The 15,100-nt window shown below is 48.7% G+C and overlaps 1 protein-coding gene across 1 annotated transcript in view; it reads left to right on the plus strand.

The window, feature by feature from the left end:
- The first annotated feature begins 5,871 nt into the window (after positions 1 to 5,871).
- Positions 5,872 to 15,100, plus strand: part of LOC129020766 (C-type lectin domain family 4 member M-like) — a 38,299-nt gene continuing 29,070 nt past the window's right edge. The window contains exons 1-5 of the mRNA XM_054465547.1: positions 5,872 to 5,917; positions 5,998 to 6,081; positions 7,753 to 7,836; positions 8,209 to 8,502; positions 8,951 to 9,102. Coding sequence (XP_054321522.1) covers positions 5,872 to 5,917; positions 5,998 to 6,081; positions 7,753 to 7,836; positions 8,209 to 8,502; positions 8,951 to 8,982 — 540 coding nt within the window. The 3' untranslated portion in view covers positions 8,983 to 9,102. Of the gene's footprint in view, positions 5,918 to 5,997; positions 6,082 to 7,752; positions 7,837 to 8,208; positions 8,503 to 8,950 lie in introns of the transcript that reaches the window.

The raw sequence follows: 15,100 nt of genomic DNA on the forward strand, positions 1-15,100 counted from the left end.
TAAAGTTTGAAACATTTGCAGCCCAGTGATGTGACAGAAAAGAAAACTCCATTTTCTTGGGAGAAATTCAAGCTGGCTGAAGAAATTTGCATAAGTAATGAGCTGAATATTAATCACCAAGACAATGCTGAAAATATCTCTAGGGCACGTTGGAGACCTTCACAGCAGCCCCTCCCATCAAAGGCCTGGAGGCCTAGGAGGAAAAAATGGTTTCGTGGGCTGGGCCCAGGGACCCCCTGTTCTATGCAACCTTGGGATGTAGTGCCTTGCATCCCAGCTGCTTCAGCCCCAGCTGTGGCTAAAAGGGGCCAAGTTACAGCTCAGGCCATTGATTTCAGGGGTGCAAACTCCATGCCTTGGTGACTTACACATGGGCCGTGGGCCTGCGGGCACACAGAAGTCAAGAATTGAGGTTTGGGAACCTTCACCTAGATTTCAGAGGGTGTATGGAAACACCTGGATGTCCATGCAGAAGTTTGCTGCAGGAGCAGAGCCCTCATGGAGAACCTCTACTAGGGCAGTGCAGAAGGGCAATGTGGGGTTGGAGCTCCCACACAGAGTCCCCACTGTGGCACTGACTAGTGGAGCTGTGAGAAGAGGGCTACTGTCTTCTAGACCTCAGAATGGTAAATCCACTGACAGCTTGCACCATGAGCCTGGAAAAGCCACAGGCACTCAATGCCAACCCATGAAAGCAGCCAGGAGGGGGCCATACCCTGCAAACCCACAGGGGCAGAGCTGCCCAAAGCCATGGGAGCCCACCTCTTGCATCAGCGTGCCCTGGATGTGAGAGATGGAGTCCAAGGAGATTACTCTGGAACTTTAAGGTTTAATGACTGCCCTATTGAGTTTCAGACTTGCATGAGGCCTTTGTTTTGGCCAATTTCTCCCATTTGGAATGGGTGTATTTACCCAATGCCTGTACCCCCATTGTATCTAGGAAGTAACTAACTTGCTTTTGATTTTACAGGTTCACAGGCAAAAGGGACTTGCCTTGTCTCAGATGAGACTTGGGCTTTTGAGTTAACGCTGGAATGAGTTAAGGCTTTAGGAGACTGTTGGAAGAGCATGATTGCGTTTTGAATTGCGAGGACATGAGATTTGGGAGAGGCCGGGGTGGAATGATATGGTTTGTCTGTGTCTCCACCCAAATCTCATCTTGAAATGTTGTTCCCATAATTCCCTTGTGTCATAGAAGGTACCAGGTGGAGACAATTGAATCATGGGAGTGGTTTCCGCCATGCTGTTCTTGTAATAGCAAGTGAGTTCTCATGAGATCTGATGCTTTTATAAGGGGCTTCCCCCTTTGCTTGGCACTCATTCTCCTTCCTGCCACCATATGAAGAAGAATGTATTTGCTTTCCCCTCCACCATAATTGTAAGTTTCCTGAGGTCTCCTCAGCCATGCTGAGCTGTGAGTCAATTAAACCTCTTTCCTTTATAAATTACCCAGACTCGTGTATGTCTTTGTCAGCCACATGAGAACAAATTAATACAGCATTCTTGCCTGACAGTTTCTTTCTTTCAGCACTCTGAATATATCATCCCATTCTCTCCTGGCCTTTAAGTTTTCTGCTGTGGAATCTATTGTTAGTCTGATAGGGGTTTTCTTACATGTGACTAGATGCTTTTCTCTGGCTATTTATAGAATTCTGTCTTTGTCTTTTATTTTTTACAGTTTGACTATAATGTGCCTTAGAGAAGTTGGCTTGTATCTATTTGGGATTCTCTGAGCATCCTATATTTGGATGTCTAAATCTTCCTAGGCTTGGGAGGTTTTCAGTTATTATTTTTTAAATAGGTGTTCTATGCTTTTTCTCTCTGATACACCCAAAATTTAAATATTTGGTCACCTTATGATGCCCCATATATCATATAGGCTTTGTTTGTTCTTTTTATGTTTTATTCTCTTTTTGTTTTTATCTGACTAGATTATTTCAAAAGACCTGTCTTCAAGTTCTGGAATTATTTCTTCTGCTTCATCTAATCTTTTTTTTTGTAGCTCTCAACTGTATTTTTTATTTCACTCATTGAATTCTTCAGTTCCAGGATTTCTGCTTGGTTCTTTGTAAATAATTTCTATCTCTTTGGTGAATTTCTTATTCATATTCTGAATTTTTTTCCTAATTTCTTTGAATTTTTAATTTTTTGAGATGGGGGTCTCACTATGTTTCTCAGGCTTGCCTAGAACTCCTGGGCTTAAAGGACCCTCCTGCTTAGTGAGGATTACAGGCATGCATTGCCACACTCAGGTAGTCTTTGTATTGTTTATCCATGTTCTCTTGTATCTAACTGAGCTTCTTTAAGATCATTATTTTGAATTATTCTTCAGGCAATTTCACAAATTTAGTTTTCATTGTAATCTCTTACTGGAGAATTATTGTGTTCCTTTGGAGGTGTCATATTTCCTTGCCTTTTCATTTTTCCTGTGTTCTTACATTGATATCTATGTATGTGGTGTAGCAGTTGCTTCTTCCAATTTTTTGGATTGGCTTTCATAGGGGAAGACTTTTTCCTGTTGACTTATCTATGGTGTTGGTTGGGTAAGTCACTTTAGCTTTGACTGGGTGCATGCAGCAGTGTAGTCTCTGTATGATTTCTTTAACCATAAACATCATGAGTGATCTGTAAATTCCTCAGCGTCTTAGGCTGTAGTTGCTAGCAGAGGCTACAATGAGGCTTTGCTGGGGACAGGGGTGCCATGTGAGCCAGTCCTTGGGTCCCAGTGGTGGCAGCGGCAGGCTGGGTGTACCTGTGCCTGGGTCCCTGGGAGGGATACACAGATGCCAATATTGGTGAACAAAGTGAGGTGAACCGCAGGTCTTCAGAGAGCATGCTTTGATGCTGGTGGCAGTTGTTCTGGGCCTGTTTTTTGAGATGGAGTTTCACCTTTTAGCCCAGGCTGGAGTGCAATGGCACGATCTCAGCTCACTGCAGCATCTGACTCTTGGGTTCAAGGGATTCTCCTGCTTCAGCCTCCCAAGTGGCTGGGATTACAAGTATGCACCACCACACCTGGCTAATTTTGAATTTTTAGTAGAGATGGGGTTTCACCATGTTGGTCAGGCTGGTCTCAAACTCCTGACTTCAGGTGATCCACCCACCTTGGCCTCCCAAAGTGCTGGGATTACAGACATGAGCCACCATGTCCAGCCTGTTCTAGGCCTGTTGTTAGGTCTCCTGATGGTACATGCATGTGCCTAAGGTGACTGATAGAGCAGAGCAATCCCCAGGACCCCTGGTAGTGTGCTTGGGCACCTGGAGGACAGTGCCAGGCCATGCAGGCCTGTCCTCAGGCCCCCCCAGTGGCATTCATGCATGCAGGCTGTGACGGGAAGAGAAAGGCAGTGTGCTTGGGTGATGGTGGCTGCAGTGGTGGTGGATGGGAAGAGCCTGTCCTCATGGTGTCTGCAGGTGCAACGTGGCCCTGCTGCTAGGGGTGGGGGTTTGCTGTCAATGGCAGCAGCCCCAGGAAGGTGTCTCTCAAGTTCTGGGGACTTTGCCTACCTTTGTCCTGGGGACAGGCTCCCCACTGTGCTCCACTGCCTGTTCCCTGGTATGTAAGACACCATGTGGGCTGCAGTGCTGAGGACCCTGCTACATTCCTGGGTCCAACTACTGTGGCACTGCGGTAGTCTTCTGGATGGATGTGAGGGGATATCAGTCGGACTCCAGGGACATGGAGATGCAGGGACCGTTGGGCCCCAGGGAAGGATGTAGTCTGGTGAGGACTGGGTTCTCCAAATGGTGCTGTGCTGCAACGACTTGTGTGTTGGGGGATGTGTGGAACCCAGAGTCAGCTCCGTCTCTGGAGTAATGTTGTCACATGAACTCCAAGCAGCACCTTATACTGGTCTCATGGCCCATGAGGGTTGAGGAGCTCTCCCACAGCTAGGATTTCAGGAGTTCATGGTGGGAATGTGGACTGCAGGGGATCTCTCACTTACCCTGTTCCTGCACTGGGAAGCCCCCCAACCCAGTGCTCCCAGCTGATCCAGGCTGGGCCAGCTGTCTTGTTTCCTTCCTTCCAGGCCACAGATGTTTCCTATCACTTCTCTGCTGAATTCCAGTGTTTTCTCTTAGTTGCTGTATTCAAAGTGTGATTATCTACCCACTATTTAATTCTTCTTTGGGGAGGAGGTGAGTGCCAGTTGGCTCCAATCGGCCGTCTTGAATTGCCTCTGTATTTCCCATTTTTAAATTGATATATAACACATTTACAACACAGTACACAAGTCTTAAATATATAGTTCAAAAGATTTTGACATACGGGCCAGGCACGGTGACTCACACCTGTAATCCCAGCACTCTGGGAGGCCGAGGAGGGCAGATCACTTAAGGTCAGGAGTTCAAGACCAGCCTGGCCAACATGGTGAAACCTGTCTCTACTAAAAATACAAAAAAATTAGCCAGGCATGGTGGCATGTGCCTGTAATCCCAGCTGCTTGGGAGGCTGAGGCAGGAGAATCACTTGAACCTGGGAGGTCACGGTGAGCCAAGATTGCACCACTGCATTCCAGCCTGGGCAACACAGCGAGACTCCATCTCCAATAAATAAATAAAAATACAAAACTTAGCCAGATGTGGTGGCGCACACCTGTAGTCACAGCTACTCAGGAGGTTGAGGCAGAAGAATCACTTGAACCCAGGAGGTGGAGGTTGCAGTGAGCCCAGATCGGCCAGTGCACTCCAGCCTGGGTGACAGAGTGAGACCCTGTCTCAAAAAAAAAAAAAAAAAAGAAAGAAAGAAAGAAAAGAAATTTTGACATATGAATTCAACCATGCAGCCACTTCTCAATAAAAAAATATGGAACATTGTCAGCAGAAAACTTCCTTCTACGCCGTTCTGGTCAGTTTACACCCACTCCTTCCAGAAAGCCCCCAATTTGAGTCCCATCAAAGGTTAGTTCTTCTGCCTATTCTTTAAATTCATGTAAACTCAAAATCTTACAGAATGGATTCATTCTGTCTGGGTTTCTTAACTCTTGTGAGATTCATCCAAATTGTTGTTTGTATCAGTACTTTGCTTTTTCATTACTGTATAGAATTCCACCCTCTGAATATGCCATGATATTTGTTTTCATTCACCTACTGGTGGCCACATGGGTTGTTCCAATTTGGGATATTCTAATAAAGTTACTATAAATCTTTTTATTTTGCCCTTGATATTATTAGACCCTCTTTGGTTAACTGGGTGCAGTGTGGAGGCAAACTGCCTGGATTCGAATCTCAGCTCCACCATTTACCAGCTGTGTGACCTTGGGCTAGTTTCTTAATCTCGCGGTGCCTCCGTTTCCCCCATCTGTAAACTGGAGGTCACATGATCTACTGAAGGGTAGGAAAGTTAAATGAATGAGTTTTATAAAGCTGTTGGAAATGTGCCTATCATAGGTATGAAATAAACAATTATCGTTCATCTCCAACTCCCAACAACAAAGGAAATTCCCATGAATGAGAGCATCCGCAGACCAAAACAGCAGATACTGGAGGTCAGAGGGCATGGTGGTTCCAGGAAATAGGGGGTACTGCCTGCCCACCCCTACCCTACGTGGGGAGGCATAACAAAGTCGCTTTCCATTAGAATGAATTGGATTTTATTAAAAGCATCCCATCGCTCAGCCATGTCATGAGTGGAGGAGTCCTTCTCCCTGTCAACCCTAGACCATCCCCCAACACCTCCCTGAAATTCCTGCAAGGTCAGGCCGATCTCAGGCTCTGACTCCTTTCACTAGCCTTTCTGGTGATGTGACCTTACCCAGCTTCCTGTTTGTCTTCCTGAGGGACAGTAGATTTAGGGAGTGAGGATCAGAGGGTGGAAAATAAAAGCTGTGGTCCCCAGGAGTCCTGAACATCTGGGGACAGCGGGAAAACATGAGTGACTCCAAGGAACCAAGGGTGCAGCAGCTGGACCTCCTAGGTAAGGCTGAGTTGGAACTCTGGGATCCTGGGTAAGGGGAAGGGATGGCCCAGGCTCTGAGCTGATGTCTGTCAATTCAGAAGAAGATCCAACAACCAGTGGCATCAGACTTTTTCCAAGAGACTTTCAATTCCAGCAGATACATGGCCACAAGAGCTCTACAGGTAGGCAAGAGTTAGGGGGCAGATAGTGGAAGACAAAGCCTCCCAGACCCCTGGGTCCTGGGGAAGTAGGTGTTGGGGTCTGGAATCCTGGGTCCTGGGGAAGGAAGTTCTGAGACCTGGGTTCCTGGGTCCTGAAGAGGAGGGGGCAGGGATCTGAACTCCTCACACCTGGGGAAGTGGGGGTTGGGGCTTGGGTTCCTGGGGCCTGGGGAGGTGGGAAAGGGGGCCTGGACTCCTGGGACCTAGAGAGGTGGGGATTGGAAGCTGGACAGCTGGGTCCATGGGAGGTAGGGACTGGAGCCTGGACTCCTGGAACCAGAGGAGGTGGGAGAAGGGGCCTGGATTCCTGGGTCCTGGGGCAGGTAGGAGCTGGGACCGGATTACTGGGTCCTGGGGAAGGTGAGAACTGGGGCCTGAATTCGTGGGTCCTGGGGAGGTGGAAGCAGGTATCTGGGTTCCTGGGACCTGGGGAGGTGGGAACTTGGGCCTGGGTTCCTCCTGGGACATGGGGATGTGGAGGCTGGGGCCTGGATTCCTGAGTCCTGGTGTTGCAGGATAATTTAGGAATCACAGAGATCGAGGGGTTGAGGAAGATTTATTATTATTATTATTTAGGTGCACCAGCCCAGTCAGATTAATATCCAAAAAGACTGAGCCCCAAACAAAGAGTCAAGTTGCCTTTTAAGCATTTCATGGCGTAGGGGGAGATCTGTGCAGGGGGAAGCATATTACAGAAGCGAGAAACAAAGATAGTTATTCAATTGAGACATGGATTACATCATTTCTTACTTTTCAAGGAAAAACATGTTTTACAACTTGAGTTTATCTGCCTAGTGACCTTGCAGCTGCACAGCTAGAGAAACAGGGTCTTCACAATGCCTGGGAAAGGGAGAGATAAGGCTTACTAGCCACAGACAGAAAAACAGGCAGTTAATTCTTTTTTATTTTATTTATTTAGTTAGTTTTTATTTTTATTTATTTTATTTTTTTTTTTTGAGACGGAGTCTTGCTCTGTCGCCCAGGCTGGAGTGCAGTGGCGCCATCTTGGCTCACTGCAAGATCTGCCTCTCAGGTTCATGCCATTCTCTTGCCTCACCCTCCCGAGTAGCTGGGACTACAGGTGCCCGCCACCACGCCCGGCTAATTTTTTGTATTTTTAGTAGAGATAGGGTTTCACTGTGTTAGCCAGGATGGTCTTGATCTCCTGACCTTGTGATTCGTCCGCTTCAGCCTCCCAAAGTGCTGGGATTGCAAGTGTGAGCCACCATGCCCGGCCAAACAGGCAGTTAATTTTTAAAGGATTCCACCTCTTTCTCTTCCTCAGGGGGAATTCGGTTTTCTTACATACAACTGAGTTTTTGCTTACAAGTTCTTTAATTGCTTTTAATTCCTGTTCCACTGGGGAGGTGGAAGCAGGTACCTGGGTTCCTGGGACCTGGGGAGGTGGGGGCTGGGACCTAAACTCCTGGGACTTGGGGAGGGAGAGGCTGGGGATGGGGTTCCTGGGTCCTGGGGAGGTTAGAGCTAGGGCCTGGATTCCCAGGTGTTGGAGTGGAGGGGGCTGGGGCTGGGGTTCCTGGGTCCTGGGGTGCTGAGGGATTTAGGCCAGGCTCTCCCTGGGCCAGGCTCAGGTGGGGACACTGGCAGGCTGACGCATGTATCCTCTCTCAGGGTGTCTTGGCCATGGTGCCCTGGTGCTGCAACTCCTCTCCTTCACGCTCTTGGCTGGGGTCCTGGTGGCCATCCTTGTCCAAGGTCAGGGGCAGGTTCTGAGGGTCTGGGGTCCCCAGGCCTGGCCTTTTGGCTATGAACAGAGCCTGGAGTGGCCAGGTCTGGGAGGGAGGTGGGACTGAGAGCCAAGATGTTGTCCCTGGGGGTTTGTAGAGGCCTCTCCCACAGCTCCTCCCCACTCTAGGGCAGGACAGGAGAGGGACGAGGAGGAGGAGGGGAAGAACCTGGCTCTCCTTGGCCTTCTGTGCTGCCTTCTCCAGGGGTCAGTTTTCCTCATCTTCAAAGGGGATTAACCGAGACCTTGGCTCTCACAAATGATGTGCCTACGGGGCTCAGTTCAGGGCTTGGCACACAGTAGGTGTTTAATAATTGCAGTTCCTTTTCTTCTTGACCCAGTGTACAAGGTCCCCAGCTCCCTAAGTCAGGAACAATCCGAGCAAGACACAATCTACCAGAATCTGACCCAGATTAAAGCTGCAGTGGGTGAGCTCTCAGAGAAATCCAAGCTGCAGGAGATCTACCAAGAGCTGACCCAGCTGAAGGCTGCAGTGGGTGAGTTGCCAGAGAAATCCAAGCTGCAGGAGATCTACCAGGAGCTGACCCAGCTGAAGGCTGCACTTGGTGAATTGCCAGACCAGTCCAAGCAGCAGCAAATCTATCAAGAACTGACCGATTTGAAGACTGCATTTGGTGAGTTCCTGTACATTGGGGGTCCTCGGGCCTGAGATGGTCTCTGTGTGATGTGACTTTACTTGAGTTACCAACACTGGCTGAGCCTCAGTTTCCTCCCCTGTGAAATGAGAACAAAGGGTAACTGCGATCATTGCACTTGGTGTTCACAGTGGGCCAGGCACACAGTAGGCACTCAGTTCAACCAATCCGCTGCCTTCTGTTCTGAGCTCTAAAGCTGCTACTTCTCCCAGTCTGGAGGAGATGGAGCCAGGACTCCTGGGTTCTCCTGGGGATCAGGGAGAGTCTTGGGAAGTAGGGAGAGGAATGGTCTCTCCCCATTCCAAACCATCCACCCGACATGGACAGTCAAGGAAGGGCTCTGATTTTCAAGGGCTTGAAGGCTGGGCAGATACGGGAATATGGACAACCTAATCTGAGCCCAGCCCTGATCAGCCTCCCCCAACAGAACGCCTGTGCTGCCACTGTCCCAAGGACTAGACATTCTTCCAAGGAAACTGTTACTTCATGTCTAACTCCCAGAGGAACTGGCACGACTCTGTCACCGCCTGCCAGGAAGTGAGGGCCCAGCTCGTCATAATCAAAAGTGCTGAGGAGCAGGTACACCTGGTGGGGTCCTCATCCTGGCCTGGGGCATGGCTTCTGGCCAACTAGGGAGGAGGTGCTCAGAGAGGATTTTGCAGAAGAGGGGCTTTGCTCTATTAGGAAAGATAAGAAGAGAAGGATATGAATGAAGGGGTCCCAGGTACCCTTCAAGCAAATACAAACCAGATCTGAACACATGTGAATATTTTGGGGGAAACGTCAAATGTAAGCAAACCACCGTGGCGTGCTGCAAGTGTTTAACAACCAGCTCTCCGGAGGGAAAATTCCTGATGTGTTGTGTTTGCCAATTCCCCCGGTGTAAATATTCCCACCGCGGCTGATTTCAAGCTGTCGATGTGCTGTCACTCAGTGCGGAGCTGAAAGGAGATGTGCTGGGCCAGCAGTTAGTAATGGGTCCAGTCTGGCTCCAGTACATGAAACCCGGTCAGGAGTAAATTCCTGTGGACATGCACAGCACATGCAAAATAGATAAACATGCAGCATTCACAGGAGCGTGTGAGGAGAGGCCAGCTGTGCATGCATGCCTGCATGTCAGGACACACATGCCATGGGGATACAGATGTGAGAGGGGCTCAGACATGAGGAGGCTCAGGACCTGGTATATCAGAAAACTGCAGGTTAACTTGAAAGCAGAACTTTCTGCCAAGAGACGGGGAGGTGGAACCTGGAAAATGGGAAGCAGAGCTCCCTCCTGACTCCTCCTCTACCCTCCAGAACTTCCTACAGCTGCAGACTTTGAGGAGTAACCGCTTCTCCTGGATGGGACTTTCAGACCTAAATCAGGAAGGCACGTGGCAATGGGTGGATGGCTCACCTCTGTCACCCAGGTAGATTCTGGGAGAAAGGGACACTGTATCCAATGGGGCTGGGTTCCTGCAACTCTGACTTGAGCTTTCCCTGGGGGTCCCCCCCAACCTCCCTGACCCCATAGGACTAAGAGTCTGGGGTTTTCACTGAATTGAGGAAGGTGGTCTTCATACCCACCTCCAGACAGGATGAAAGGTGCCTAGAATTCCACCAGCAGAGCTGCAGGAGGAGCTTGCCCTGTGGGTGGGTGTGTTAAAATACAGTGTATTAATAGGAAGTCTGAAGTCTAGTAAGGCCACCAGCTCAGGAGACAATTGCCATTTACACAAAGTGAGTAGCTTATCCTACCCACAGGTTCCTAGAGGGTGCACATTTCACAGCAGGGGGCCACCTGGGGAAGCACCAGGGTCTGTCATGAGGGAAAGTCTTGGAGGGGACTGTGAGCCAGAGCCTTTATTACGGTTTGTATGGGAAGAAAAGGGCAAGGCCAGGCAAGCAGGCTTAAGATGGGCAGATATGAAGCATTCTGTGGGCTCTGGGGCATAGAGGCTGCCTAGCTGCCTGACACCTGGCCTTGGGGTGATTAGGGCAGAAGGATAGTGGCTTGGAGTGCAAAAGCCCGATAAGGCAGGTGGTTGGCAGTACAGACCCCAGACTGGTTGGTTTTAAAATCACACTCTCGGCCAGGCGCGGTGGCTCATGCCTATAATTCCGGCACTTTGGGAGGTCAAGGAGGGTGGATCACGAGGTCAAGAGATCAAAATTATGCTGGCCAACACGGTGAAACCCCGTCTCTACTACAAATACAAAAATTAGCTGGGTGTGGTGGCGTGCACCTGTAGTCCCAGCTACTCAGAAGCCTGAGGCAGGAGAATCACTTGAGCCCAGGAGGCGGAGGTTGCAGTGAGCCAAGATCATGCCACTGCACTCCAGCCTGGCAACAGAGCGAGACTCTGTCTCAAAAAAAAAAAAAAGAGAAAAGAAAGAAAGAAAATCACAGCCTCAGTAGGAGTCCTCCCAAGGCTGGGGTGCAGCAAGAGAGGCAGGAACTGAAGGCAACATGACTCAGGCATATTATGAGGTGTGGAGAGCAATGCATGTCCAGCATACACACGTAGGGCAGATGTTAAAGCATCAATATTACAGAAGGTAGGAATGTGGCTCATCTACTGGGCAGCGCAGAGGCTCACATTCTGCATGGGATTTGCAGCTTCCAGCGGTACTGGAACAGTGGAGAACCCAACAATAGCGGGAATGAAGACTGTGCGGAATTTAGTGGCAGTGGCTGGAACGACAATCGATGTAACGTTGACAATTACTGGATCTGCAAAAAGCCCGCAGCCTGCTTCAGAGATGAATAGTTGTTTCCCTGCTAGCCTCAGCCTCCATTGTAGTGTAGCAGAACTTCACCCACTTGTAAGCCAGGGTTCCTTCTCTCCATCCTTGGACCTTCACAAATGCCCTGAGACGGTTCTCTGTTCGATTTTTCGTCCCCTATGAACCTGGGTCTTATTCTGTCCTTCTGATGCCTCCAAGTTTCCCTGGTGTAGAGCTTGTGTTCCTGGCCCATCCTTGGAGCTTTATAAGTGACCTGGGTGGGATGCATTTAGGGGGCGGGCTTGGTATGTTGTATGAATCCACTCTCTGTTCCTTTTGGAGATTAGACTATTTGGATTGCCATGTGTATCTGCCCTGTCCCCTGGGGCTTTATCTCATCCATGAAAACTACCATCTGCTCAACTTCCAGCTACACCCCGTGCACCCTTTTGGCTGGGGACTTGCTGGTTGAAGGAGCTCATCTTGCAGGCTGGAAGCACCAGGGAATTAATTCCTGCAGTCAACCAATGGCACCCAGAGAGGGCATGGAGGCGCCATACAACCTTTTCCATCCCCACATCTTTCTTTGTCCTATACATGTCTTCCATTTGGCTGTTTCTGAGTTGTAGCCTTTATAATAAATGGTAAATGTTGTAACTGCAGATCCAGCCTCATCTGATTCAACTTTGTGTAATAAAATGGCGAGTTGCTTTTCAGTTGCCACAGGCCCCCAGGTTGCAAGTTATGTATGCTGGTCATGCCCAGATGAACCAAGCAGGCAACCATGGGCAGAACCTATGTGCTTAGACTAAGGAAGGGGGACTGAGTTAAGAAGTGAACACCACATGGCATGATCCATGATCCAATCAGATTGCGTCCTGGCATCACTCCCCGACATGATCCAATTAGGCCAAGCCTCCCACATCACCTCATTCCATGATCCAATCAGGTTACACCTCACTACCCTCTGTGTATAAAATCTTCCTCAGCCTCCAGCTCAGAGAGACAGGTTTGAACCAGATTCCTGTCTCCTTGCTTGGCTGTCTTGCATAAACTTTTCTCTCTATAAAAACCTGGTGTTGGGCCAGGCATGGTAGCTCATGCCTGTAATGCCAGCACTTTGGGAGGCCGAGGCAGGTGGATCACCTGAGGTCAGGAGTTTGAGACCAGCCTGGCCAACATGGTGAAACCCCATCTCTACTAAAAATACAAAAAATTAGCTGGGCATGGTGGGCAGTGCCTGTAAGCCCAGCTACTTTGGAGGCTGAGGCAGGAGAATCACTTGAACCTGGGAGGCGGAGGTTGCAGTGAGCCAAGACCGCACCACTGCACCACTTCAGCCAAGGTGACAGAGCAAAACTCCGTCTCAAAAACAACAACAACAATGACACACACACACAAAAAAACCCCACACAGACTTCACCTCCCTTCTACCGCGTTGACATCAAGGACATTCCTTAATAAACAGCTTGCATGCTAAATCCCATCTCACTTAGAGTCGACCTACAACTGGCAGGAGAAATGTGAGGCTTGTTTTTCTTGTTTTTTTTTGTTTGTTTGTTTTTGCTTTTCGAGACGGAGTTTTGCCCTTGTTACCCAGGCTGGAGTGCAATGGCACGATCTCAGCTCACTGCAACCTTCACCTCCCAGGTTCAAGCCATTCTGCCTCAGCCTCCCAAATAGCTGGAATTACAGGCATGTGCCACCACGCCCAGGTAATTTTTTTTTTTTTGTATTTTTAGTCGAGACAGGGTTTCACCATGTTGACCAGGCTGGTCTCGAACTCCTGACCTCAGGTGATCCACCTGCCTCGGCCTCCCAAAGTGCTGGGATTACAGGCTTGAGCCACCGCACCTGGCTGCGGCTTATTTGATATCAGTGGTCCGCAACTTATTTGGCACCAGGGACCAGTTTCATGGAAGACAATTTTTCCACGGACCAGGGGCGGGGGATCATTTCAGGATGATTCAAGCACATTACATTTATTGTATACTTTATTTGTATTATTATTGCATTGTAATATATAATGACATAATTATACAGCTCACCATCATGTAGAATCAGTGGGAGCCCTGAGCTTGTTTTCTTGCAAATAGATGGTCCCATCTGGGGGTGATGAGAGACAGCGACAGATCACCAGGCATTAGATTCTCATAAAGAGTGTGCAAGCTAGATCCCTCACGTGTACAGTGCACAATAGGGTTCCCACTCCTATGAGAATCTAATGCCACCACTGATCCAACAGGAGGCAGCGTTCAGGCAGTAATGCAAGCAATGGGGAGTGGCTGTAAATACAGATGAAGCTTCACTCACTCGCCCTCTGTTCACCTCCTGCTGTGCAGCCTGGTTCCTAAGATGCCACCGACTAGTACTGGTGGCCCAGGGGACAGGGACCCCCATTCTACATCATCTCCCAGAGGCTCCTGGAGAAACTGAGCCCCAGTTGCCTACATGGGTCATAAGCTCATCCATGCCTGTAATTGGCTTCCTTCCTTTTCCTACCTGCCTCTCTTCACTTTCCCCCTTGTCTTCTGGTACTTCTTGGAATCTCCCCCCAGATAAACAACTTGTATCAAAATCCTTGTCACAGGCTTTGTCCCTGGTGAAACTCAAGCCAAACTTATAGTATGTTTTGACAACTGTCAGTCATGGTTCTTCTCCATCAAAATGTTCTCAGAGATTCTTGTGCAATTTCTTTTTTTAGATGATTTTTACATGACTGTAGCTTTGAGGGTCTTACTTTACTTTTTGAATAAGTCATGTGTGCACCTGGAACCAAAACCCAACAATCTCTACAGTGATAATGAAAGCTGGCTCCTGGCCAGGCGCGGTGGCTCACACCTGTAATCCCAGCACCTTGGGAGGCCGAGGTGGGTAAATCACCTGAGGTCAGGAGTTCGAGACCATCCTGGCCAACATGGTGAAACCCCGTCTCTACTAAAAATACAAAAATTTGCTGGGCGTGGTGGCGCATGCCTGTAATCCCAGCTACTCAGGTGGCTGAGGCAGGAGAATCGCTTGAGCCTGGGAGGCGGAGGTTGCAGTGAGGTGAGATCACACCATTGCACTCCAGCCTGGGCGACAAGAGGGAAACTTGGTCTCAAAAAAAAAAAGAAAAGAAAGAAAGCTGGCTCCCTCCCCATTCTCTGATCTGAAGAAGTTACTCTTCCTAGCTGCAACCTCTTTCTCATATTCCAGATAATCCACTTGTCAAATTTGTTTTAAAATCTGTTTGGCAATCCTTCAAAAGAATTTTGAAAATCTATCTGTGAGTAGGTGGAGCACAGAGGATTTTTAGGGCAGGGAAACTACTGTATGATACTGCAACATCATTACACATTTGTTCAAATCACAGAGTGTACAACACCAAGAGTAAGCCCTGATGTAAATTGCAGACTCTGCGTGACAATGATTTGTCAGTGCAGGCTCATCCATTGTAACAAATGCACCACTCACTCTGTCGAAGGATGTTGCATAAAGGTTGTTAATAGTGGTACAAGCAAGTTGCTCAGATATCACCTTGTGTTGGTGCTGTCCAAAGCTCAGCCCTACCCAACAAAACCTTATGTGTTGGTATTTAATTTTAGGGGGCAATTGGCAGAAATGTCTATCAAGGCGAATGTGAATGTTTTGGGAAAACGTCAAATGTAAGCAAACCACCGTGGCGTGCTGCAAATGTTTAACAACCAGCTCTCAGGAGGGAAAGTATCAGTACTTTCAGCAAACTTAAAGGCCAGAAGAGAGTGGGATGATATATTCAGAGTGCTGAAAGAAGGAAACTGTCAGGCAAATGATACTGCTGTAATCCTTTGCAGTGAGTCACTAAGTCCAGCCCCACTCAAAGGGGTATAAAAATGTGTGAACATAT

The sequence above is a fragment of the Pongo pygmaeus genome, chromosome 20 (assembly GCF_028885625.2).
Source record: "Pongo pygmaeus isolate AG05252 chromosome 20, NHGRI_mPonPyg2-v2.0_pri, whole genome shotgun sequence".
Classification (NCBI taxonomy): domain Eukaryota; kingdom Metazoa; phylum Chordata; class Mammalia; order Primates; family Hominidae; genus Pongo; species Pongo pygmaeus.